The sequence below is a fragment of the Paramormyrops kingsleyae genome, chromosome 2, assembly GCF_048594095.1.
Source record: "Paramormyrops kingsleyae isolate MSU_618 chromosome 2, PKINGS_0.4, whole genome shotgun sequence".
Classification (NCBI taxonomy): Eukaryota; Metazoa; Chordata; class Actinopteri; order Osteoglossiformes; family Mormyridae; genus Paramormyrops; species Paramormyrops kingsleyae.
Window position 1 is genome coordinate 35,084,734 of NC_132798.1, and position 24,314 is coordinate 35,109,047.

General features: G+C 47.6%; 1 protein-coding gene across 1 annotated transcript in view; it reads right to left on the bottom strand.

Annotated features, from left to right (window-relative positions):
* The window catches only part of fam222aa (family with sequence similarity 222 member Aa), a 64,911-nt gene that overhangs the window by 28,422 nt on the left and 12,175 nt on the right, over window positions 1-24,314 (bottom strand). The window contains exon 2 of the mRNA XM_023833407.2: window positions 5,140-5,292. Coding sequence (XP_023689175.1) covers window positions 5,140-5,236 — 97 coding nt within the window. The 5' untranslated portion in view covers window positions 5,237-5,292. The remainder of the gene's footprint in view (window positions 1-5,139; window positions 5,293-24,314) is intronic.

The window sequence follows — 24,314 nt, forward strand, 5'->3', positions numbered from 1 at the left end:
CCCCCCCCCCATCCCTCCAGGGCTCATAGGCAATCAAGGGAAAGGCTGATATTTCAGCTGCCAATTCTGACTGCATTTAAATAATTTTGCAGAAAATGCCCCCCCAACCCAGACTGCTCCTTCTGCAATGGAACTGGGGTCACGGGTCCTACTGGCCGTATGGTTCGGTACAGACGTGCTGTGAAAAGTGCAGCCCTACAGGAGCACCAGTAGACAGATAGCAGTACACGCCTCACCAAAATCCTCTCTTAATTACTAAACAGCTGATTCTAAGCTATCTATAGCAATGTGCTTTTCATTTATCTAAAACACACATTTTACAGTACGCCGGACTTTTTCAGCAATGAAGCATAACCAATCACATGGTTAGAGACAATCAGTTATAGAAACACAGCTTTTAAAACGTGACCATCTTGACGGGACTATCTGGATATTGTCTAAATGATGCACCAGACATGGAATTATTACGTCTTAAAACCACTGAATGGAAACTAAAGTACCAAGGCTTTGTAAGAAACACTGCAGATACCCAGATAATTATCCAGACTACATTATTCCGGACCAAAGTGTTCTCAATGCAAAATTTCAGTTCCTCATTTCCTCACTAGGATGATAGGACCCTCCACCAATCAGGGCCTTCAGCTTGTCTCTGATTTTGCGATCTCTAGCCCCCATATTTAAAATGCATGATGTCACCCCCCCATACGGACAGGTGTCCTAGTGCCAGGACCCGCCGAGTCCTGGGGATGTGGACGACACTGTGACTCATACCAAACCCTCAGTCGCTCTGGGCTGCACTAAGGGCACATATGCTAAGGTTCAGCACAGAAACACCCCCTTGAGAATATGCATCCTGGGGGTGGCTGCTTAAAGGAGCCTGAATGTACTCATTGGAATGGTGGGCATCCGGGTGAAGGCCCTGCGGTATGTATCCTTTTCATGTCGATGTTCCTGGGACAACACGGGAAATGTACTAAGGACAATACTAGGTGAGAGACACAGGCAAAACACACCCTCTTCTCCCAGCATGCCCCCGGTGGACGTCTCCTGCCACGGAGAGCCTGTCAGCCGAGACAGTGAGAGGAGGAGCCACTGGCTGCATCGAGGATTTTTCTCCAGGACCAGCGAGATGAAACTCCTAAATCACTCCAATAACACTTCACAGAACTTTATACCAAAGAGACCCAAAGAGGCAAAGGCCGAACACTGTTCAAAAACACTATCGTTACTTATAAACTTTAATGGTATTACTGAACTTGGACCACAGAAAGGCAATAGATAAACAAAATATTTTTTAATGTAATTAATTCTATATATGAAATTTAAACCTCGTTACTGAACTTTTCTGTATTGTGCCTCAGTGAGGCAAGAGCTGAAAATTATTTTTTAAAAAGAAACAGAAGATAAACAAAAAGACTTCAATCATGTGCCTTTGAAGAACAGCTTCCTGGCAGTAAAAGCCTCATGAAACAGAAAAAAAAAAAAAAAAAAAAAAAAAACAGTAGGAGCTGCACAAAACAATAATTCCACTACTGGCGGATTACATGTTTGGTGACAGCATTTGTAGCGTCAGACAGAGTCTCTGCAATGCAAAGGCTTCTAACAAGAGCTTTTGTTTCATTCTGCTTTTTCTGTTGTAATTTTGTGAGTAAAACTTGAAGTTTGTTTCCTTTAATAAAGAAAGACATTTTATTCTCCTTTTAGTAGAGCAAAGGGAAAGTTCTTGTAACATTTCCTTACAGCATCCAAAATCATTAACAGGCATTCCAGCTTTGGGGGGGTGGGGCTTTCCCCGTTATGTCAGCCCCCTGCTGTCCAGGAGACTGACCCCATGATACCCGAGGCTGAGAAAGTCCTTCAAAACTGATCTTGTCACTGTTACCATTATGCTAATCCTATGGTACAAGCCGATCGATCACATTGTCTGACTGGGCCCTCCATGCCATATAAGATGTTTTTTTAGGCAAAACTAGTAAATGAAAACAAGAAAAAGGAAACTTTCCCCTACATGACTTTCATAAATTTACAAATAGATTAACAGAATTTATTCTGTTTGTAAAATGCATGACTATCATATGGTGTGTGAATATTCTGCTTTTTTTAAATTGAAGTATGACCAAGGGCATAGGAGAGTGTGATAGTGCAGGGCACACAACTTGAGAATTTAAATACAAATGTCTATTTATTGGGGGGATGAATGAAGCCAAATTAAATTATGGGGGGGGGGGGGGGGGGTACATGTCCCCCTCAACCCCCTAGTTCCTACGCCCCTGGGTATAACTGTAAAAAAAAAACCAACTTTTCATTTAAAAATTGTGAAGATGGATTTCTTGATGGGGCTTAGACCCCCGCTGAGTTGTGCTTAAACAGCATGTCTCTTGGTTTTAGTTCCAGGTTGCTGTCGGGTGGCCCTGGTCCGTCTGGACCCATGGGCTCCATCGCTGGGACTGTCAACTGCACCTCCAGCCCTGCTCCGCTCTAAGGGCAGCAGGGTCGGCCTTCTGCTAACTGCTCTGCCGGAAACGTTTTTTTTTTTCTTCATCATTCTCATAAAAACCCAGTAATGAATCAGTCAGAAAAACCAGGGCTGTAAACCCGTGATCTGTAAATCCACGACCATTAACCTCCGAGTAAACGATCCCGGTCAGAGGGAGTAAACCAGAAAAACAGAAAGATCCAGAGTCCCACTCCAGCGTTAAACAGGTCTGGCCGAGCCAAACTGAATCCCTTTTATCAGCAGCAGTGAGGGCCGGGCCCCGATCTGGAAAATGGTGTAATATTTTTAAAAGGGTTATAATATTGTTATGTATTATTGAAGCGGGCTTGGATTCATGTTTAGCAGGCTGTGCTCAGTGTAATAAAAGCAGTATTAGTGTCTTTGTCAGAGAAGGAAGTGGTGGAGAGTTCAAGGAGACGGCGAGGACGCTGCCAGTCTATGAAACTGCTCGACCCCCCCCCCCAGTTAAACCTACCCTGCACCCCAGAGCCCTGCCAGAATCACGCTTTTCTTCTTACTGGAAAGCAAACGATTCTTTCCATATCGGGGGGCTGGGCAACCTGTAACTTGAAGGTCCGTTTGCCCGATTGGTCAGGACAACCTCCATCCAGCTTGTGAGAGTCTCTGTCTAGGGCAGCAGCAGACAGACGCGGAGGGGGGGCTGGAAATGTCACGCGTACGGGAGGATTTAATTAAAAATGACAGGGTCTGGGCGCTGCTGCGGCCCTTTGTAGACGCAGGGAATCCGGTCTTGCTGAAAGCAGCACTGTGATTTATTATTTAACTAATGCCTCCCTTTCTTTTCATTCTCATCCAGTGGAAAACTAAAGTCATTAAAAATACCTGAAGTCTGCCCCTGTTACACACACAAGTGTGTGTGTGTAGCTCTGTCTGTCCACTTCACACACATGCACACAAATCCCCCAACCCCTCACCATCTAAGGGGTTTAAATGGACGCCCATGCCATGCAACACCTCGCTCCTCCAGGCCGCCTCCCATATTTGTTGGGGGAACAGAGACCGACTACGGCAGCCACCTCTCGCACCGTCAATGTGGCGGCCATGTACCATGATCCTGCTGCGTCGCCTGCCGGCTCACCGTCCGCGTGCCCCGCTAGGCCTGCGTCCCAGACTCGCCCCAAAGCAGGCAAAGAAAGTGAAATGTCAAGCCATTATACTCCAACACAATCGTTATTAACCTCCAAGCTAGCTCCGCGCCGGCCCTTTAAATCAAAGGTTTAACAGGTGTGTGTGGCAGCAGAGGGGCGGGGCCTCCTTTGCGGGGTGCTGCTTTTCTCTATTGATTCCAGCCCTGGGCCCTGGGAGAGGAAGTGGTCTAATCCTGTGGAAATCAGCGGGAGGGAATCGATTAAGAGAACGGCGGGCAGCCTGCCCGCCTGGCCGATCCTGCGGGGGCAGCGCTGAGACCTCATTAGCGAACCCACTTGCACCCCCTTCCTCTCCTCCCCGAGATTTTCCGCTTCAGCTCGACCTCCCTAACCTCCCCCGCAGCTCACCCCCTTCCCTTTCAAGCTCTCTCACTCCAACACTTTAAAAGCTCCGACAGTAGTCTGGACCCCCCCACCGGCACTTCACTGACCTTCTCTCTATAGAGAGAAGTGGGGGGGGGGGCGGGGGGGGGTATCACCGGCCCAGTTTCACGTTTCCGATGATGATGAGGTGGGCTGATGACTTTCAGTGAGTTTTTCAGTATTTTTCTGTCACCACCACCTCTCCTGATTGGCTAGCAGGAGTCAGGTCACTCATCATGTTAACAAAAGGCCCTCAGATTCCGGGTGTTTCTAAGGACAGACAACTGCCTGGGGGGTGTCAGCATTAGCACGAATGTAACGTTTCCAGGAAACACAGAAATTGCGCTCCCCATCTGTCATCACTGCTGCCCGCACTTCTGACGGTAAATGTGACCCAAGAGTCGGGACACTGCTCCAGCACCATAAAAAAATAAAACACCTTCATCTTAAGTGAAAGCTGCAAGTTTTGTTTTAACAACAGGGGTGGGACACCTCTATTGCAACCTCATAAAAGAGATAAGGTGGCTAGAACGTTCTCAAGCAGGGGACACTTGTCAATGCTCAGGGGAGGACAGCATGCAGCGAACCTAAATCTATGACCTTAAATGCTCAGTTTAAACACAGCACTCAGGCAGCTGATATCGTAAATACTGAGATACCCTTGCCGTAAATGGGACGCTGTGCCTCTCAGCTCCCCACGCTCCAGTCAGTAGAACAAAACAATGGCTTCCAGTTGAGTGCAGCAACACACACTGTTCAAGAGATAAGGCTAAGCATGTTGATGTGCAAAGTTTATTTCTTAAGCAGCTGTTAAAAAGCAGTGTTTCTCAACCTATTCCCCAGGGACCGCCAGACGGTCCACATTTTTGCTCCCTCCCAGTTCTGGAGGTCCCCGAAAACCACTCCACCAGAGGCCTCCCCTTGAGCTTCTATAACAATGGCCCAACCAAAGCACTGTTTTAGTCTGTTTCTTTGCCACCAAAGCCCCCTCCACAGTTTTCTGTGCAACCTGAGTGTCACCCACTAAAGATCAAGAACCAGGACTCAGGCCTGAACCAGCACAGTCTCGTCTCTAGGTGGCGCAGTGGGCACGGAACCCAGGATACTTACATTTCCGGTTGGTGGAGTGTGGTGCTTCCAGGGCCTTGGCGGCACACACCAAGTGCTGAGCTGGGGGGTTCTGCCTCCTCTGCAGACAGGCCAACATGACGGGCCGGGGGGCTGGCCTAGGGGCTTCTACAGCTGGTGGCAGCTACGTCCAACCTGATGTGAGACAAAGGCACAAGGTAAGAAAGGCTTCAAGCCCTGTGTTTCTTACACTCTCAGAAAAAACGGTAAAAAATTGTACCTCTGCTTGTTACTGAGTCTGTACCCTCAAAGGTTTGCCAACTGTACCCTTAGCTGTAGGTAATTGTACCTTGTAAGGTACATAAATGGACTCTGAGGAACATTTCTGTACCATTGATGCTGCTTGTATCTTTTGGATGTTCCTCAGAGTCCATTTCTGTACTTTAAAAGGTACAATTACAAGAGCACAGTCACAGTGACAAGTAAAGGTACAAATTTATAATCATTTTTCTGAGAATGTAGTGGACCCAAAGTGGTGTCCTTCCTACGCACCTTCTGGCACGACCTTGGGATCATGTGTCTACACGCATTGTGTGTGAGTGTGGAGTGTTTTTCGCATGTCTGTCAGTATTTCTTCATCGTCTCTTACATATTCCAGAAAACAAGGCGAAATATCCACATTTACGGACAATCAGTAGCTTCATACATCAAAGGCTTCCTAATTAAACCAGCTACCTCCTGTGAAATTTCATTTGGGCTGGCAAGATTGTGTACGTGTCCAGGTGTCCATTGTGACCTTCACCTTGGCTTTACGAACACCCTCCTTACGCAAGGACTTTTGCATGGTTATTGGGGGGGGCATGGGGGGGCAAAGGCAGTGAAGGCGGGGCCTACGAAACTCACACTAAAGAAGAAAAGTAACACTTTTTGGGAAGTACCACAAATGCCATCTGCTCACACAGCCACATACTACTTATACGGGCCCACCAAAATATACATACTTGTATATGCGTCATGCAATTCTCACAAAAGGTCACATTCTTTGTAGTGTTACTGTGTATTGTCACTTTATTTATACTGTCTAAATACTGTAAATGTGCCTTTTTTGACTGTCTGAATTGCATATTTCACACATACACACGTACATACAATATATAGTGCCTGTATACCAATTAAGACACCGATAGTCACTAGGCTACTGTTCTGGAAATCGACAATAGGACAGTAGAATACAAACGGCATAGAGGGACGCGCAAATCATAACCCCCCCAGCAGGCACGAAAGGGCGTCCCGTTCGCATCTGCGTCCCTGTATGCCCCCACCCCCCGTTCACAGCGTGTCTCCGTCGGCGCTCATCAAATATCAAACAATATAATTTCCACCCATGCCAGTCTGTACCCATTTAGACAAAGACCCGCCGTTAAATATCTCCTCTTTCTTGACAGCCCCGCTGTCTCCAGTCATCGTGTACAGAGGATTATTGAGAAACGACGCCCCCCTCCCGACACACACACCCCCCCGAGGCTTGTCCCGTGTTATTTATTTTCTGCATGAGCCACTATATGCAAATAAAAGCGGCTCACCGCCACCTGCCATCAATCTATTATTTTGCTTTAAAGATTAGCATTTTAATATGAAAGAAAGCTATTAGAATAATTATGAGTTAACGGACCGCCGCCCCACAAGCCAACCGTAATTCTGTCTGTTTGTGGGCTCTTTTCACTGAAAATCAAGCATTTATTAAATGCATCTCATAAAATTACCCCCCCCCCCCCCCCGCGCATCAGTGGGCACATCTCTCAGACGTAAAGAGGGGAATAACAAATACACAGACGGACGTATGTAATTGCAGTGTAGTGTGGGCATGCAGGTATCAGCGCTAGGTTTACGGACAGGTTAAAAGTCCCAGAGGGTGGACCGCTATTGTCGGAAACAGTGAGCAAACACAATTTAATAAATCATAAGTGTAAATAACATTAAAATGTGCAAAAATAAGATTTGCAAGTAAATGATAACAGCGGTCCGGAACTAATTTTGTTTTTCTTTATTTTAACACGAAATTCGAAACTCATAGCTATATAAGCCTACACCCTATAATTTCACGCCGATTGCCCGGTACTCCGAAATCAATTTTACAAAAACACCAGACCAAAAGAATAAATAAGACAGTTTAAAATAAAATGATATTTTTGATTAATTACGGACGCTTGTTCAGTACTAGGTAATAGTAAACTGGGTAAACGCAAAAGCACGGTTCCCGTAGCACAAGCTACTGCATGCTTTCAATCAGTTTCCATATACTTTTACTGTCTTTTTAAACGAAATTGAAGACGAACAATTAATGATCGTGATCAACAAAAATACACGGGCCCACTGAAACGCACTTTGCACAGTTATTATAATGGGGGACTCAAGGCGGCCCAAGTATCTATTCAATAAACAAAATGAACATGCGGGTATAAATCTGTCTCAAGCCTCTTAATTTCTGCGCAATTTGTTATACGGTTTTCGCTAACAATAGCCTATAAGCGATCATCGTAGCGTAACGGAAACAGCGGGAACATATGTCGGTGTTTCGTTTTGCCAGTCTGTGAAATCGCTTATTTTCCTAACTCGGATTTTTATCACATAAATTATAACTGTGCGCCTATATCCCATGTAATTATAATGGAAATATTATTCGTCCAAGACGACTAATAATAAGCAGGTTCCTCGAACAATTCATCATAGGGATGATTTCAATTTAAATTAAATATTATATATATATATATATATATATATATATATATATATATATATATATATATATATATATATATATATATATATATATATAATATTTAATATATATAGTATATATATATAGTTTTTTTTTGAGAGGATAAAATAAACCATTTTTTTTATTCTGAGCGCGTATACTTTGATTAATATTTGTTCAATCAAGTAAAGTACGTCAGAGTAAAGGTGCTCGAACCAACGCGTCATGTTTTATATGTGATAAATACCAACCTTAAGGTCCAGCGCAGGTTCCGCCTAAATATCAAATAAAAAATTATATTGTAGTAATAAAATTACCGCTCCAAACTTTGGATGATTACTTCAAATTGTTTTAAACACTTCTACTGAAATATTTCACAAAGGACAAATGAGGGAGACGATGGTCCCTCAAACATAGAAATGAATTTCAACGAATTTAAAAAAATGTAAAAAGCCCATTACGCCGTAGATTGAAGGACACTAATCTCGAATTCAACAGAAAAGTGCACAAAATTATGAAATCGCTGCTGTAAATCAGCACAAAAAACTACAACAAAAAACGTATTCAGCTGACTTTCCTGACAGCTGAACCTATATGAAACATAAAAGGAAATGAATAGAACAAACAACAATAATTGGGGGGGTGATTAAAACTGAATGCAGGCCTTGCTGAAATAATCAATTCAAAGCAGCCCTTCTTTCTTAGCGAGCCACCCACACCATCACACCTATATACATTTCACAAAGCAGCTTGATTAAAGTTTTGAAATGATAGTTTTTGGTGGCATCAGCATGATTTTTGCTGCACTTCCCAAGATGGGAGGATCAGAATATATTTCATTCCAGCCAGGTGCCCCCAGAGTAACATCGGGCACCTCTGCATCTCCCTGACGCATGCAGACAAGCCTCTTCAAATCACACAGGCACTTTCATCTAATTATTGACTATTCACAAGCTAAAAGCCTCTCCGTCTCCATTTTGTGAGGATACTAATTTCACCACGAGCCTTCCGTTATGGAGCGTTTATGGAGCTAGGGGCGGGAGGTGGTACTGGTGCGTGCGTGAGTGTGGGGGGTGGGATGGGGGGGGGGTGCTAGGGAGAGAAGAGAGGGGGTGGGATTTGGCTGCCAAACTGAAAGAATAGAGACCAAAAATCTGTCCTCATGGGGAATGCCTCCACACTATCCCGACTGAAAAATGAAAGACAATTGTGTAACTACCTTCCATTATTCTCCATTCTGTGCTCAGCAAATGGATCCTGAAAGGCATTTTCCTTCTCTGAAAGAAACCACTTTTTTTAACTCCATTCCAAAAACCAATTTTCTCCTATTACCGGCTTTAACAGAGAAAAGGAAAGAGGAAGCCTTGACTTGTTTGTCACGTTTCCCAGTCCTGGTCCCACAGGCTTGTGCTCTCTGCGCCAGATGTCTTCCAGTGGAAGTATTCAATCCCAGATCTTGAGTCACAAAGAGAACTCCAGTAACAGTAACAGCCTGGGCACCCAACAAACATGGCTTATGTAAGCATGTAATGTTATGGATGTACAGCTAAATGTTGGCAGTCCCAAAGGGAAGCAGTACCCTAGGGCAGGGGTGTCAAACTCCAGTCCTGGGGGGCCGGAGCCCTACACATTTTTGGGTTTCCTCTCATTTAACACACCTGATTCAACTCCTTGTGCTAATTACCACACAGCGCTGGTGCTGATTGATTTGTGGTAGAACAGGGAAAGAACTAAGCAACACAGGGCTGGAGTTTGACACCCCTGTCCAAGAGTGAACTAGTTAACCTCTATCACCTAAGGAAAAGTATACACCTATATAAAGGGGACACATCGAGGACAGAGAAACCTAGAGAAATATGGCCATGTCATCCAGCAGATCCCTGGATACTGTTCCTACCCCCTTGGTATGGAAGGCAAATTCGGGGTCTCAAAACGCTGCACGGAAGGCTTGAGAGAAGTTGTTGGGTTTTTTTAACATTAAAAATCACATCACTTGACTGAAGTCGTCTGTGCCGGTTATGAGAAGGGAAGACTTTGATGGCAAAGGATGAAACTGGTGAAGCTTGGAGGATAAGCGAAATGCACGATGCAGGGTTAGCAGGTGGCAGTTAGGGTGCGCCATGCAGAGGGGCGTGGCCATCTCTCTCATGGGGAGTAAGTGTGGGCAAGGAAGCCCCAACACCCCCTCCCCTGAATAGAATCCCGACTTGCCGTGAGCCCACCCCCCAACACACACAATTCAGTGCTTTTAACAAACCACGGGGGCACTCCCTAATAAGCCTAAACAAGTTAATCCAATCTCCACACTCCACTCCTCCTCTCTGCGTTTCTTTAATGAGACGCTGCCTCGGCATCCTAATCCCCCCTCCTCCCCCCCGGCCCGCCAATGAGACCTGAATGGAAAGATTCTGAAAGGCCCTATTAGGAGCTGCCTGGCAACATGCCCCCCTCCCCACACATACCTTATTACCCCCTCTATACACATCTTCTGAAAACACAGATAGTTTGTCTGGGTAAACTGTCCGGCGGTGAAGAGAGCGCACAATGGCAAAGAGCCGAAAACAAAAACTCCTCTCGTTCCTGTGCCCACTTCAGCGCCCCCCCCCCCCCCCCCCCGAAAAGATACACACAGACACACCAACCAAGACCACCATAAACTGCATCCTAAAGGGGTATATGCTGAAATAAAACTAACCACCGCAAAGAAGCTTCCACCTAGAGCACAACTGACCCCTGTCAACAGGCCTCAACTGGGGGCACGACTGGCCCCCACGAGGAGGGCACAGAGCCCCTTCTTCATGCGAGGACACCCCCTTCACCCACCTTCCCCAATTTAATGAAATGTGAGACCCTGGAAGACAAACAAGTAACATCGATGACACTATCCCTTAGGTGAAAAACATGAGTAAGAGAGCCTGCATAATCACATTCGCTTGCACTCATGCCAAGTTTTTTGTTACAGCTTTTCATTTTTAAATAATTTCTCCCTCCCTAATGTCCGGAGTCCGAGTCAGGCTACCAGATAAGGTAACATAAGTCTGAGACTGGCTACTCGCATGACTTAGATTATGACCATCGCCAAGGCTAGCTCAGTCTAGCACTGCCAACCCTGTGGTGACGGTAACGGTAAACTTGTGTCTCCAGCTAATCAAAATACTCCCAGTCCACTGTACTGGAACCAGGAAAGATAACAGCTGGGCTGTTGATCCAGAAGGTGACCCAGCACCTACGCTTGGCTTTGTGTCAGGGTAATTCCATCTGATTCAGCCACCCAAGTTGTCAGACAGGTTCCATGCATGATGATTGCAAAGAGCAAACACATTTAATTATCCAGTTAATAGTTTCCTGTAAGCTTTAAAAAACACCAAGACACAATGCCTGGAGACAATGACCCGGCTAAATTGTTGTCCATAGTTTGAAATGGTAATAGGTATCACCTTCCTGTCAACCGACCGCATGACCCAACAAAAGTTGCCGGTGGGGTCAGCGTTGCTCATATGACGGCTGAGCTTGCCACAGCTTCAGATCGAAGCCAGAGATGAAACAGATCGAAACTCCCAGCTCTCCGTCTTTCATTCCCCCCGGGCTTCTTGGTCTATAACTGTTGCCACCTTCCCCGCTTCCTCAACACTCCAGCACATGGCCCAAACGAATTGGCCGAGGGTGAGAAATTTCACCTTCAGAAGACCACTAATCCACACCAGAGTAGGAAGGTTTTCATTTTCCCTGCCCACCACTAACACAAGTGGTGCAGTGATCACCAGAGTGCTAAGACTTGACACATTTGGCACGTTTAATACTGATTAATCCAGACTTACACACAGAAGAGCAGCTACTCTTCTGCTAACAAATAAATGGTCTGTGTAGACCCAGTGCCCTGCTCAGAGGACTAAAGGGAAGAAGCGTGTGTGGATTCCTGAGCCTGTGAGGACCTCGCAGCACCAAGCGGAACCAGGCCCTCGAGGCAGCTGATCAGCAGAGGCAGAGACTCGCCGTAGATCAGCCTGCAGGCCATTGTGGGGGGGGGGGGCAAACCAACAATGGTCCATTCTTTCCCATCAAAGCCATAGAATGGTCTGAATAGTCAATCCCCCCCCAGCCGAACTCAACCCAACAACGTGCATTTTTGTCCCCATTGTTTTGTTCACTGTTGCCACTTTTTCACTCTCCGTGGCACGGCCTTGCTCGCAAACACAACCCGCCGCAGAATTAGAGCAAAACTTCAGATAACAAAGCGATCTCTGGCCTGTATCATCTACAGCTCAACTGACACGTGTGGATGAGAACTGGAGGCTCTCTGAACTGTTCTGCTAAACCAGAAAATCAGCTCAAATTTCAGAGTTTCACCATGCAATCAATAGACCATAAAAACAATACTTTTCCCCCCTTTGCAATTCAGAACTCAGTCTGTCACTCTCGTCTTTATAATTGGCCAAGTGTCAAACTCATGAAACCATGCAATAATTCACCAGTAATTAATTACAATTTCCGGAAGATAAAAACACAATTATTTTGAACAATTAGACTTTGAATGGGTAATAGCTGAAAATTTGCCTTTTTTTTCATTATTTTGAAGACCGACCCTGATTGAAGTGTTAATAGTGCTGGCAAGAGATGTTGTGGTTAGGGGTCGGAGGCATGTGTCAGGGGTCAGGGTAACTTACAAGGCTTCTGCATACCTCCTGCACCCATTATGAGTAATCTACTCCTGGGGCATCTCTGTAGTTAAGCACTGTGCTAACACCACATCCACATCCCCCCACCTCCACCACGTGGAGCAAAGTCATCAGCAATCTCTTGGTGATGCTGCTTTGCTCACCATTTAAGTCCAAGACCAACATGTTGGTGACATCAATAAGTTGGCTCAACCTTCAGAAGAGCAGAGGATCTTTTGAGTAAATGGCCAATACCAACTAAATCAGGTGATCTGTCAGATTATAATTGCTTGTGCTGTTTGTTTTTATCTGGGCTGAATCTCAATATGCGTACTGTGTTCTCGTGTACCAGTTTCAGAAATTTTGACTGGGGCGTACAGCATAGTGGAACAGCAAATACACTAGTACAAGTCTCAAACCACAACTGGTGGGTTCTCTGTCCTCGTGATCATGCGAGATCGTTCTTGGAAGGAAAGTTTGCAAGACTGGTCTTGCCAAGACCACCAGTGCGGCCTTTGTGTTCTTGGTATTGGAGATTCACCTCTGGATGCCAACAGTCCAAAAGTAGGGCGAGCAGAGGGGTCACCCACCCAAACTGAATCAGTATGTGGGGTAACAGTGGGGGGAGGGCGCTTTCATCACACAGTAGACATTAGGGACAGGTAGCCATCTTTGGGATTAGGCACCGACGGAAGAAAAGTGTGGACATGTGGCCCACACCTCATACTAGTCTAATTTCACACTTTGATGCAGAACCAAATGGGGCCGTCAGTTAAGACTCAAACGTTCCACAGAACTGTGCTTCTCTATATTTATCTCTATATTAATGTTCCTTCCTTTGATAAAAGTCCATAATGATTCCGATTAAGACCTTTAACATCAATTAAGGGACATAATTCTACTTGATTCCACTCCAAAGGCCACTATATAATTTGATCTCCTTAAGGATCTAGGGAAGGGCTTGCATAGTCGATTTGGTTGTATAATAGTACCTGGTGAGAGACACTCCAAGCCTCCCACGCACACGCTCACACTCAGGTCTCAGAAAGCCCAGCCCACCTCACCATCCCCGCTCTCATTAAACACGCTCTAATCGGCCTCTGACGGACGAGCTCCCGCTTCATGCACTTCTGCCTGCACGTATTCCCCAGTGGTCTCGCTCAGGAAGATTTCCTCATACCGCCCCCCCCCACACACACACACACACACACACACACACACACACACACACAAGCACCCATCCACTCCCACAGTAACAGCACCTGCCGGCTCCCTGTGCTTGGAATATCTGCCTGGGAAGCTGCCGAATATTTTATTCCTGCCTTCGTAGTCAATTGAACTCTTCCCTGTCACACACCTCTCCGGAACATGCCATACACACACACTCACGGGGCCCCTCACTGCGACAATCTTCAAACCCGCTTCACCACTGGGAAACAGGAAAGCAGTGGAGTTTCCCCAACTCCAGCTTGGAGATGATCAGGCACTGCACAACACAAACTCGGTGGGCAAAGCAGTGCAGAACAAAGAGGGTATGGGGTTAATTGCCTTTTCCCCACCTACTGCCATGAACAAATTACCAAATTTCCAGAACCCAGGAAACAGCAGTGGAAAGGAAATTTGGGCTTGCTCCGGGTCAGGCCAGGCCTAGACAGCCAGCCTTGGAGCTCTGCGCTACAGGAAGTGGTTTCTGCTCATTTGGCAAATATTAGGGAGGTTATCAGTACTGATTAGGATCAAGAAACTCATGTTCTAACAACATTTCTTGTATTTGTTTACATGTTGGAAAAAGTCTTCTCAGGAACCCCTTCTGCACTCAATCCTACGTGTACACCTGGATGGTCTTCCTTCTGAAGTCGTTCCATGACGCCAGGATTGGATTCATGAGGCACACACACACACACACACACACACACACACACACACACACACACACCTTCATGTCTGTTTCCTTTCACAAGGATTTAGATACATCCCAACCCCAAAACACACCACCATGGAAGATTTACTCAGTACCAAAGGGCATCCGACCCGGGAGTGGGTGGTCATTATTTCCGTGACGTCCACTTTAGCTGCCGTGGCCTCTTCTTGCCAAGATTAAAGGTCAAACAAGAGGCAGGGCCACGCCGCTTCCGACAGACAGCCCATAACAAACGAAACAAAGCTGAACCCCAACCAGACACACTAAAAACAATTATTGAAGGATAATGGGACTTCATTACCAATTTATGGATGGATTTCAGGTGCCTTTAAAAAGAATTCTGCTTAACTGGGCCTCCGGGAACTTCGAAACGAACGTCTCGGATCACATGTTCCGCAGCCTCTGACTGTGAGGCAGGAAAAGCCCCTCACTCACCTATAAAAATAATAAAAGCTTCAAAAATCAGCTTAGCAGGGCCACGTGCACATTTTTTTCCAAAGGCGCACAGAGTGGTTAAAAGCTCTTGCCGCAGCATGTACGACAAACAAAGCCTCCTTTCTGGAGCACAGGAATGCGTCAATGTCACACCGTCAATGGCTAATTGTGATTCCAAGCATCTGCACGCCTCGGATTAACCCCTATTAATTAACAAAATGGCTTCTGGCGGAGACAGTTCAGTCGGTGCGGCCTTTTCGCTGCCGGGCAGCCTTTATGAAGGCACCTTCCTCCGCAGGAAGAGCGCGAGTCGCATGAAGTAATTTCTTTAATTAATCGCATTTGGCAAAAACAGAGGAGGCCGGAGTCAGCAGGTTCCCAGAGGAGACCGCGGGGGGGATGGGGGGGTCAGCCAGTGCGACGGCGGAATCGTTAAGACCTCGGCTTGCATCAGCTGGAGCGCAAAACGCACTCTCGTCCACGTAAACCTGCTTACTCTAAAAATGAGAGAGGGGGGAAAAAAACGCACACCAACACAGGAAGTGTCTGTCTGCTCCGCAAGACTGCAAGGTCACGGCCGCTGGCCTGGAGAGAGCAGAGGTGGGCCGGCGGCCAGGAGGCCGTAATTAGCGCAGACGGGGACGCTGTGCCGCTTGCATGTCGTCCCCAACGTCCAGCGCTTCATAAATTTCTGTCCATTATTGTGGCGTGTGAAATGTCTTTTCCCCCTATCCAGACGCTGCTCCCCGGGGGCCATGCCCTCCTCCTCCTCTTCCTCACCTGCATACTACAGATCTACTACAGGATGGTGGGGGGGTGCTGGTCTTTCGCTCACCCTTCCCTCACACACAAATTTGTGACCCTGGGCCTTCCAGCCTAGGGTCCTGTTAATAATTAAATGTTAATCTGAAAACCCATTTTAGTTTGAGACCCCCCCATCTCTCTCTCTTTATTTTTGAAAGTCTAGTTAGAGATTACATTAGCATGAGAGAGCAGGATGGTAATTGTCTTCACCCTGCTGTGTGATCTCTGAGTGGGAAGAAATGGCGGAGATTAGTGAGTAGGTTGGGGGGGGGGGGGCTCTGTCTTCGCGCTCCACATGGGAATGGTCCACAGGCACAAGTTAAGATTACACAGATAAGGCCACTGCCGGTTAATGCACCAACAGGGAGTTAAAGCCTCAACTCTCGCCACCCCCCTCCAGAAACCCCACCCGGTTTATTGACCTCTTCAGCTTTGTAATTTACCTTAAAAATAATATCATGAAGAATACAAGCCAGATGCATTCCCTAATGTCCTAATACCCATTCCTGCTGAAAAACGAGGATTTAATAGCAGATTATTGCTTTTTTATTTAATTTTTTTAAGTGAATGAAGCACCCTTTTGATATACATCATGAGGTCCCAGCATGCACTGCACCAGGCTAATCCCCTCAGCCATGCACCACATTTCCGGTGGTCTCTTTCCTCCTGACCGCTCAGCGGAGATTATCGGCTCGCCACGCTGGTTATGCCCAGCGTGGCACTAACCGTGTGTCGCTGTCGTGTTGCTAGTCACCACAAGCAACACGGCGACAGCAAAGCAGTTTTTGCTTCTCGGCAGCTATGCACTAATCTGCTTGTGTTTAGAAATTTCACAAATCGTTACAGGAACTCACCGAGAAATTCCAGAAAATGAATAACCTGGAAAATCAATGTCTCCACTTGTATGTTATAAAAAAAAGCTTATTTGTTAGCAGATTAGATCTGTGTTTAGGATCACATTTGGGAATCATTCACTGCATTAAACTCAGAGCCAATGGGAAATATGTGTGTGTGTGCACCTGTACAAAGTGTGTGGGGGGGGGGGGGGTTCACGCAGATCGGTGATTATGCCAGTAACAGCTGTCACATCTGGGCCCCAGTAATGGCCGCCTGCACCCAAGCTGCAGCACAGCACAGGGTTTCGTTGCCACGGACAGCCAGCGGAGTGGAGACTCGCCGAGAGTCGGATCCTATTAGAATAATGAATAGATAAGCCCTATTCCCAGAGTGTGAAGGCCGGACAGCATTTGATCGGCGCTAATTCTAGTTTCATCTATAAAGCTTCACCGCTGCATTTTTAATGGAATATATTACTTTAGGATTAAATTATAAAAGACTGTCCTCCATTAATTTTTTATAGTTTGCATAATTGGTATGAGGGCCGGAAATGAGAGGAACCCAGTTTTTACAGGGCTGAGGCGTGCGGCATCCAAACTGAGCCGCAAACTCGCAGCCTGGTCAGGGAGGCGCAAACGCGACCAAAAACCGACAACAAATGGTGAAGAGGATTTAAAACAGAGAAAAGCAGAGTTATTTCATGTATCGAATGCGTTTGGTCCTGTGATGGGTCATGGTCCCGGCCGGTTGTGGTACAGGGGGACTTGGTGCCAAAAGTCCAAAGGACAGACAGGCTTTACTGCCACTGTATCAGTATCAGTAACGAAGAGCCGATGGGGACAATCCTTCACTGAGGCTGTTAAACAGGAGCCTTCACACCGGCTCATTTCCGGTACATTCCGTCACACTTCGCTGAGGAACAGTCTTTCACGTGAAGTGAACCGCACAGCTTGTGAACTGAGCCGTTTACATGGCTAGACGCTTGGCAGGAGCTTAAGTTTACCGGCCGTTTGGATAACAACAGGTGCCCCTTGGCCATTTCCATACTCACGACGGGGGCGGGGGGGCTGTGAGCCCACATGGAGACAAAACCTGGAATTTTATTGCCTGGAGACCTCCGCCCAATTCCGAAAACTCATCGAGGACCCCATTCCCAGCAATACTACCTGGAAGCTCATGCAATGAGACCAAATATCAGTGGGGGGGTGGGGGGGGGGGCAGGCTGAGGGGTGTCAAAGGGATTTTCTCGAGTGGGGTGTCTTTGGAAACCAGCGCACGTCGCCGTCCCCAAATTAGCACCGCAGGGACGCCCCTGGAAACGGCGCTGGCAGCTCGACAGCCGATCCAGGCCGGGGAAATATTTCACACTGTATAAATGATTAAGCGACGGCGGGCAGCCACACGCCAAGACGGGCCGCTTACTCACAGCGCGATTGGGCTGTAAAACGGCGAAAGCCGACGCAGCTCCCATCAGATCATTTGTCACAAGCGATAGACAATTTACTATGGAAACCTATTCAACTTATTCATTGGGCTGTCACTGCAGTCATACCCCCCCCCCCCACACCCCCACAAACATACACACACACACAATCCCATCATACCCCCACTTTGAGAGGCTGGCTTCTGATGGCCTGGCCCACAGTGTTTTTTTTTTTTTTTTTACTGAATTGGGGGGGGGGGGTTGTCAATGTAAATGATTAAATTCTCAATTGAGGCGTGGGGGCATCAAGAGGTGAGTTTACCCATGGGTGACACAAAAAGCAGGGCTGTTTACCTCACCCGACTAAGCTAGGGGAAGGGGGCTGAAACACTGAGATAAAGTAACCCCCCCCCACCCCAAAACAACGAGCAGCTCTCTGAGCTCAGCACTCGCTTCTGAATAGGGATGACATTGTTTCCATTAAGAGGTCAACAAAAAATAAAGGTGGGGGGGGGGGGGGGGGGGAGTAATATTGCTGGTCATCAAGTCCCATTTGTACACAGCTGATATAATAGGGCCCGATGCTGTAGAGGGTGCAACGGCACTACAGTGACAGCCCAGTGCATACTGATAGCTATTCATATGGGCTGCTTTCGTTGTTAAAGGTTAAATCAAGATATTACACCCAGTCGAATATTAGGAATCGCACTTAAGGACCGAATTGAAAATGTGGCCACTAAAGATGTTTTGCAGAAATACACCTGCTGCGCATAGGAGGCCCTAGGTGGTGGGACCAGGATCGCTTGACAGATGGCTGCACATCCATGTGGAGAGTGTGAAGCTGAGATAGGGGCATCCAAAAAAGGACAGCCGAACTTTGCTGCAGCCGGTGGACGTCTGCAGTTAACAAGCCTTTACTGATCCCAACACTGCTCCACCACAGACTACGGCAGGGCAGGGCTGTCAATCGGCTTTTCAAAAGAATGCTACAGATGCCAAAGAGCTGAACTATTCTACTGGTTTCGCTGAGACGCAATACCTGTTTAACACAAGTTTATATGAGTTAAGAATGATAGAGGAGACAAATAGCAATTGCATCAGAGCTAGGAAGAAGGAGAAAGTCACGGACAAACTGGTGCTACTACTTAAGAATACAAGCCAGATGCATTCCCTCTTCTTTGACCAATTATTTCAGCCTTGGTATCTTTCCCATAACTGGTCTATTCTAAGAAAGAAAAGGTCAGGTGGTGCAGGAATGAACCAATCCGCTCCGTTGTAGAGAATAATTTACTATTTACATGGCCAAGCCAATTAAGATGCGAGTTGCTCATACTTTCGCTCACATCCTGACATGTCCACCTTTACCCTCCAACACATTACATCACATCCTGACATGTCCACTTTACCCTCCAACACATTACATCACATCCTGACATGTCCACTTTACCCTCCAACACACCACATCACATCACATCCTGACATGTCCACCTTTACCCTCCAACACATTACAGCGAAGCCAACATGAGGAGAGCGTTCTAACTGAAGCAGCTTCAGTGAAATCCCGAATGCCACACACCTTCTGAGCAAAGACTGTAATAGGCAAGCGGCCACCCCAGCAGGAAGAGAAGGCACCAGACCAACAGACAAAAAGAACAACTCACTGGTGTTTTGTAGGAGCTCGAAGACACTTACAAGCCGGGTCAGGCATGAGCAGTTACGCCGAGTTTCAGAAAGGTAACCTGGAGAAGGAAGCCGGGGCCGACCCGCACCCAGACCCACACCCAGCCATGAGGGCAAACGGGGACCAACGATCCGGGCGTGGAGGCCACCTTTGCAAAGGAAATAAGGCTCCAGCTCTCTATGGTCAAAGCAGTGGGACTATTTCATATTACAAGCAGCCTTCCATAGACAAGTAGACTAGCAGGACAAATCTGCTATCGGCCTTCACAGCGATAAAGATTAAACTGGCACCAATTGGTTAAAAGAAAAAAAAAAAAAATCCTAAAATGTGCTCATTACTTGGTTCTCCAACCTCTGTTTGCCAGAATGAATTATTAACTTGCTGATTTAATATTCAAGAAAAATCATTATGGGCTATAAGGTTATTTAATGACATTTCTGCGAACAGTGTGCATTTTTTTCACAAGGTGATATAAATCGCGTGTTATTAATCTCAGCTGAGGCTCCGGGATGAGAGCTGAACACCGCGAGAGGTTTCAATTCCAGGATTTCTCGTAGGGAATTAATGACAAAATGCAAGGGTGACAGAAAGGGGCTGATTTCTGTTTACGGAATGGGTGGGAAGCTACCGTGTTCAGTTCCTTAGGGGTTCTTGAGGTTTTTCGCAACTAAAAAAAGTAAAAATCAACAAATCACAAAAAAAGTATGCTGGTCTAATTTCTACTTGCTTAGTATCTGAGAGCATAAGCACACAACTAGGTGCTGCTGAGAGAATGAATGTTTTCATTGAGACCTCAAGACCATTATTACTGAAGAAACAATATATGCTGTCAAAACTGGCACATATTTTCAAGAACCATAACAATACTGCAGACATATGGATATATATGACAGTGATAATAACAAATAATGCACTTAACCATGAGGAAACAAAAAGGAAGGAATCAAAGTAAAATCTTTAATAGAAGTCCAGAAGGAGACATCTGGGCCATGGGGCTGGAGGTTGAAGAAGATTCAGAGCTTGGCTGGGGATGAGGACATGAAACAGCCAGGGAGCACAGCTTAGGCGTTTGGGGCTTTAGCAGAGCAGCTTGGTCGAGACTTACTGAGGCCTGGCTGAACTCCCGACTACCGAGCTTCCATGACACACAGACACACACACACAGTTTCTGCAGAATCCCCACAGCATTATGCTCTTAGCCAATAGCCTAACATACATCACACCAGGCACACATATAGCTAATGCTATAAAAATATGCAGCTAGGAGCCTTCATCACCACAGCACAGCAGAACACGGCGTCTGAAAAGCCACACGCACGTCACTGGGCTGCTGAAAGGGGCAGCAAAAAAAGCCGATTGTTGCCTCTGCGTATTCTGACATCGGAAGGGCAGATAAGCCTTTGTGAGGTGACCTGAGGAGAGAGAGCGGACTGAGCGGTCAATGGAGGGGGGGGGCAGCGCCCGGAGGGGGGGTATAATTGAGGGCCTCCTGCCACCTGACTTGGCAGGGCCCTGTTCCACACACCCTCCCCTTGTATGGAGAGGTGTTTATTTGAGGACAGGGTGACCCTGTCGCTCGGGGGCCTGTGAACAGGCACAATGGGAACCCCCCCTCGTACTTAGCAGGGACCGGAGGGATGATGGGTCCTCTATTCAGCCAGGGCTGGGACGGCCATTGCTAAGTGTCACACATGCACGGCAACACACAGCACCGACAGATAAAGAACGTCACTACCGTGGCCCCCCAGCACCATGCAGCCCCCCCAATAGGTCAGCAGCGATCCTTGCATGGCACACAGCAAATCAGAGGAGGAGACGCTAGTTTCTTTCTTCTTGAAAAGCAGCCGCAGTGGCGGCAAACTGAGCAGAACTTGCATACTACCATGTACCTGCTGCACAAAAGGGGAAAGCAAAGGGTCCGGTCCACTCATGCAAACTGGGCACCCAGTAACAATCAGCCTGGATAATGGGTTCGGCCAGTGGCCGCTTTGTGGTTGGCAGCAGACCCGATACACAGCGATGACACGGCCCAAATGCACCACCCTGAGAAGTAGGACGCACAGAGGATTCTGGGCCAGAGGCTGGCGAGCTGAAGGGAAGAGAAGTCCCTGATCCGCTGACCGGGGGGGGGGGGACTCACGGGTGGGACTGGATGGCACTATCAGATAGCTCCGACTGTGGTGTCACTCGGCCCAGACAGGACACCCGGGTAGACAGGGGATCGGGTTTCCAAAGCCTGGGGAAGAGCGGCATCCTGCCCCGGGGGGGGGGGGGGGGGGGACAAGGACAAGCGGAGGTAGAAAAATCAGCCCCATGACAGCAGAGCAGGGGATACCCAGAGCGCAAACAAAACACACTTTGTTCCCAAGGCTTCTTCTCCTTGATTGTCGGGGTTCAAAAAGAGACCACAGGTTTAAACGAGAAAAAGGTAAAGAAAAGAAAAAAAATGTACAACAAAATGTTTCCTTCCTTGTGCAAACAGAGGCGTTCCGCCTGCTAACCCTCATTGTCACGATCTCATTTTGCTTGGCAATTAAAATCCTGCAAAAAAAAACACGCCCCCCTCCACAAACCAGCCATTTACGAAAATCACCTTGAACGCTTTTGAAGCGCTCGGTAAACAAACCCGGATCCCGTCCCCCACCACAGCAGCGTGGCCTCCCAGTTCAGCCTTTGAAGGCAACATCACTCTGTTGAAAAGCGACGTCTGACAACAGGCCAGCTGTGCTCCCAAATACTGCCACATAAAAACATATGTCGGCATCGGCGTCGGCTTATTTGCCATGAATGCAATTCCGGATTTGCAAAACCAGCAGCACACACAAAAAAAAAAAAAGATGTGCTCCTTTTACTCCGACTCCACTCTGTTTTGCGCGATTTCTAACCTCTCGGCATGAAAAGATGTTCAGGGGTCCCCACCCTCTCTTTATTCAACAGACGGAAAGAGCGACAACTCAGATCTGACTGGCTCCATCCACAGAAAGGGGTGTTCAAGGTCCCTCCCTTCAATAGAGCCAGATAAGGCGGCCGGTATCTCTCTCATTGCAGCCGGTCTGAAGCGAGCAGACGCATTTGTTCCCCGTGTCCCGAGCCCATTTTCAGGGGCCCTGGAGAGAATCGAGCTGTAGCCGTAAGCTCGCCTACAAGTAGATCGCTATCAGTGCTGAAATCCTCCGACAGAAAACTTTGTGATGGATTAGATTTCTAATGTTAGCCATTTTTAAGCAGGTTTCCGTTTCAATGAGGTCAAGCCGGCCTGCTCCCCTTTATCCTCTAATACGGTCTCTGTAGGTCCCCTCTGTCCCGCCGCACAATGCTGCCGCGATGCAGCGCCGGACTTAAAAAGGGCCAGATTAAAAGGATACTGCCACAGTAAAAGCAAAACTGCAAAGGTCCAACCACAGGGCGAGGACCGTGTAAATGGGGGGGAGAAAAGTGGTGAAGCAGCCGGATAAAGACAAGTGGGGGGGGGGGCGGGCGCACAGAAACACAAACAGAAACCCACAAACAAGTGCTCTAGATCTACTGGTTTCAAGATTTGTCGTCAATCATGGGACCGAGCTCAAGACCACAGAGCAGCATATCGCAACCAGAGGAATTTGTTTTTAAGTGAGGTTGTTGCTGGTTTCTGAACAAAAAATACACAAAAAAAAAAAAACAACAAAGGGGGTGGGGTGGGGGCGGGGGGACCGCACCATATGGAATTTTTTGCTTCGCCTTCAGCTGCCAGCTTTGCCCTTCAATCATGGCACAATGCGTAATCACCGGATGTCTCCCGCACAATTCCCATTTCAACGGGCGACGCGGGGCTGTCACCGGAGACGCGAAGCCGAGTGGCAGCTTGGCTGAAAGACGAGCCTAACTGACACTTAATTGGGAGACATTCGCCAGGCTGCTCAGCCGAGCCTCCGTATCAATCACGCTCCTGTCCCGCCTGAACACGGGTCTGGGTTCGGGGCCGCCGGGGCCCGCAACCCTGGAAAGCCCCAAACCCGTGACAGAAACAGTCAAAGTTAAATAAGAATGAAGACTGGAACTTTCGTTGGCATACTTGGAAGCAGTATGGGTCCGATCGCCCCGCCTTCTCTCCTTGGCTCGTCAATTCCATATGATTGGTCGTCATCATGCTTCAAGGCTCACGCTTCCTCTCTGAAGAGCCTTCAATCAATTACAGAAGACATTCCTGCTTCAGGACTCCATTACTGTTTTACGTTAAATCGACTGCTTCTCTTTCACCCCATTGGTCACGATTTCACGGTGCGAGCCTGCATTGTCATTGTTCCCATCTGAACTTTATCCGGTCCTGCCGCATGCAGACCACGTATCACACCAGGGCGTCCTCACGAGGCCATCGCACCTGAACGCCGCAAACGGAACCGACAGCAGTTCCATTCATCAGTCTAGATCCTCCTCTAATTTTCACCTCGGAGAGCATCTCCGCAGTTCCTCTCCTCTTCCTCGGAGCGGAACGTCAAACTCATCGCTAAAATGGAAAGACAGCTGTGCTAGTTCCCCCCATGGAACCCTACCAACCCCGAGGGAGTGGCGTGCGATTCTGCAGCCCCCGTCTCGTGCCCCCCCCCCCCCCACGCCCTCCTCCGACAGCTCCGCACCACCCGGCAGCCTCCATCCCGTGCCGTCTCCGCGGAGATGTCCAGAAGGACGGGGGGGGAGCTCCCAGCGCCGCCTCGTCAGTTCCAGGC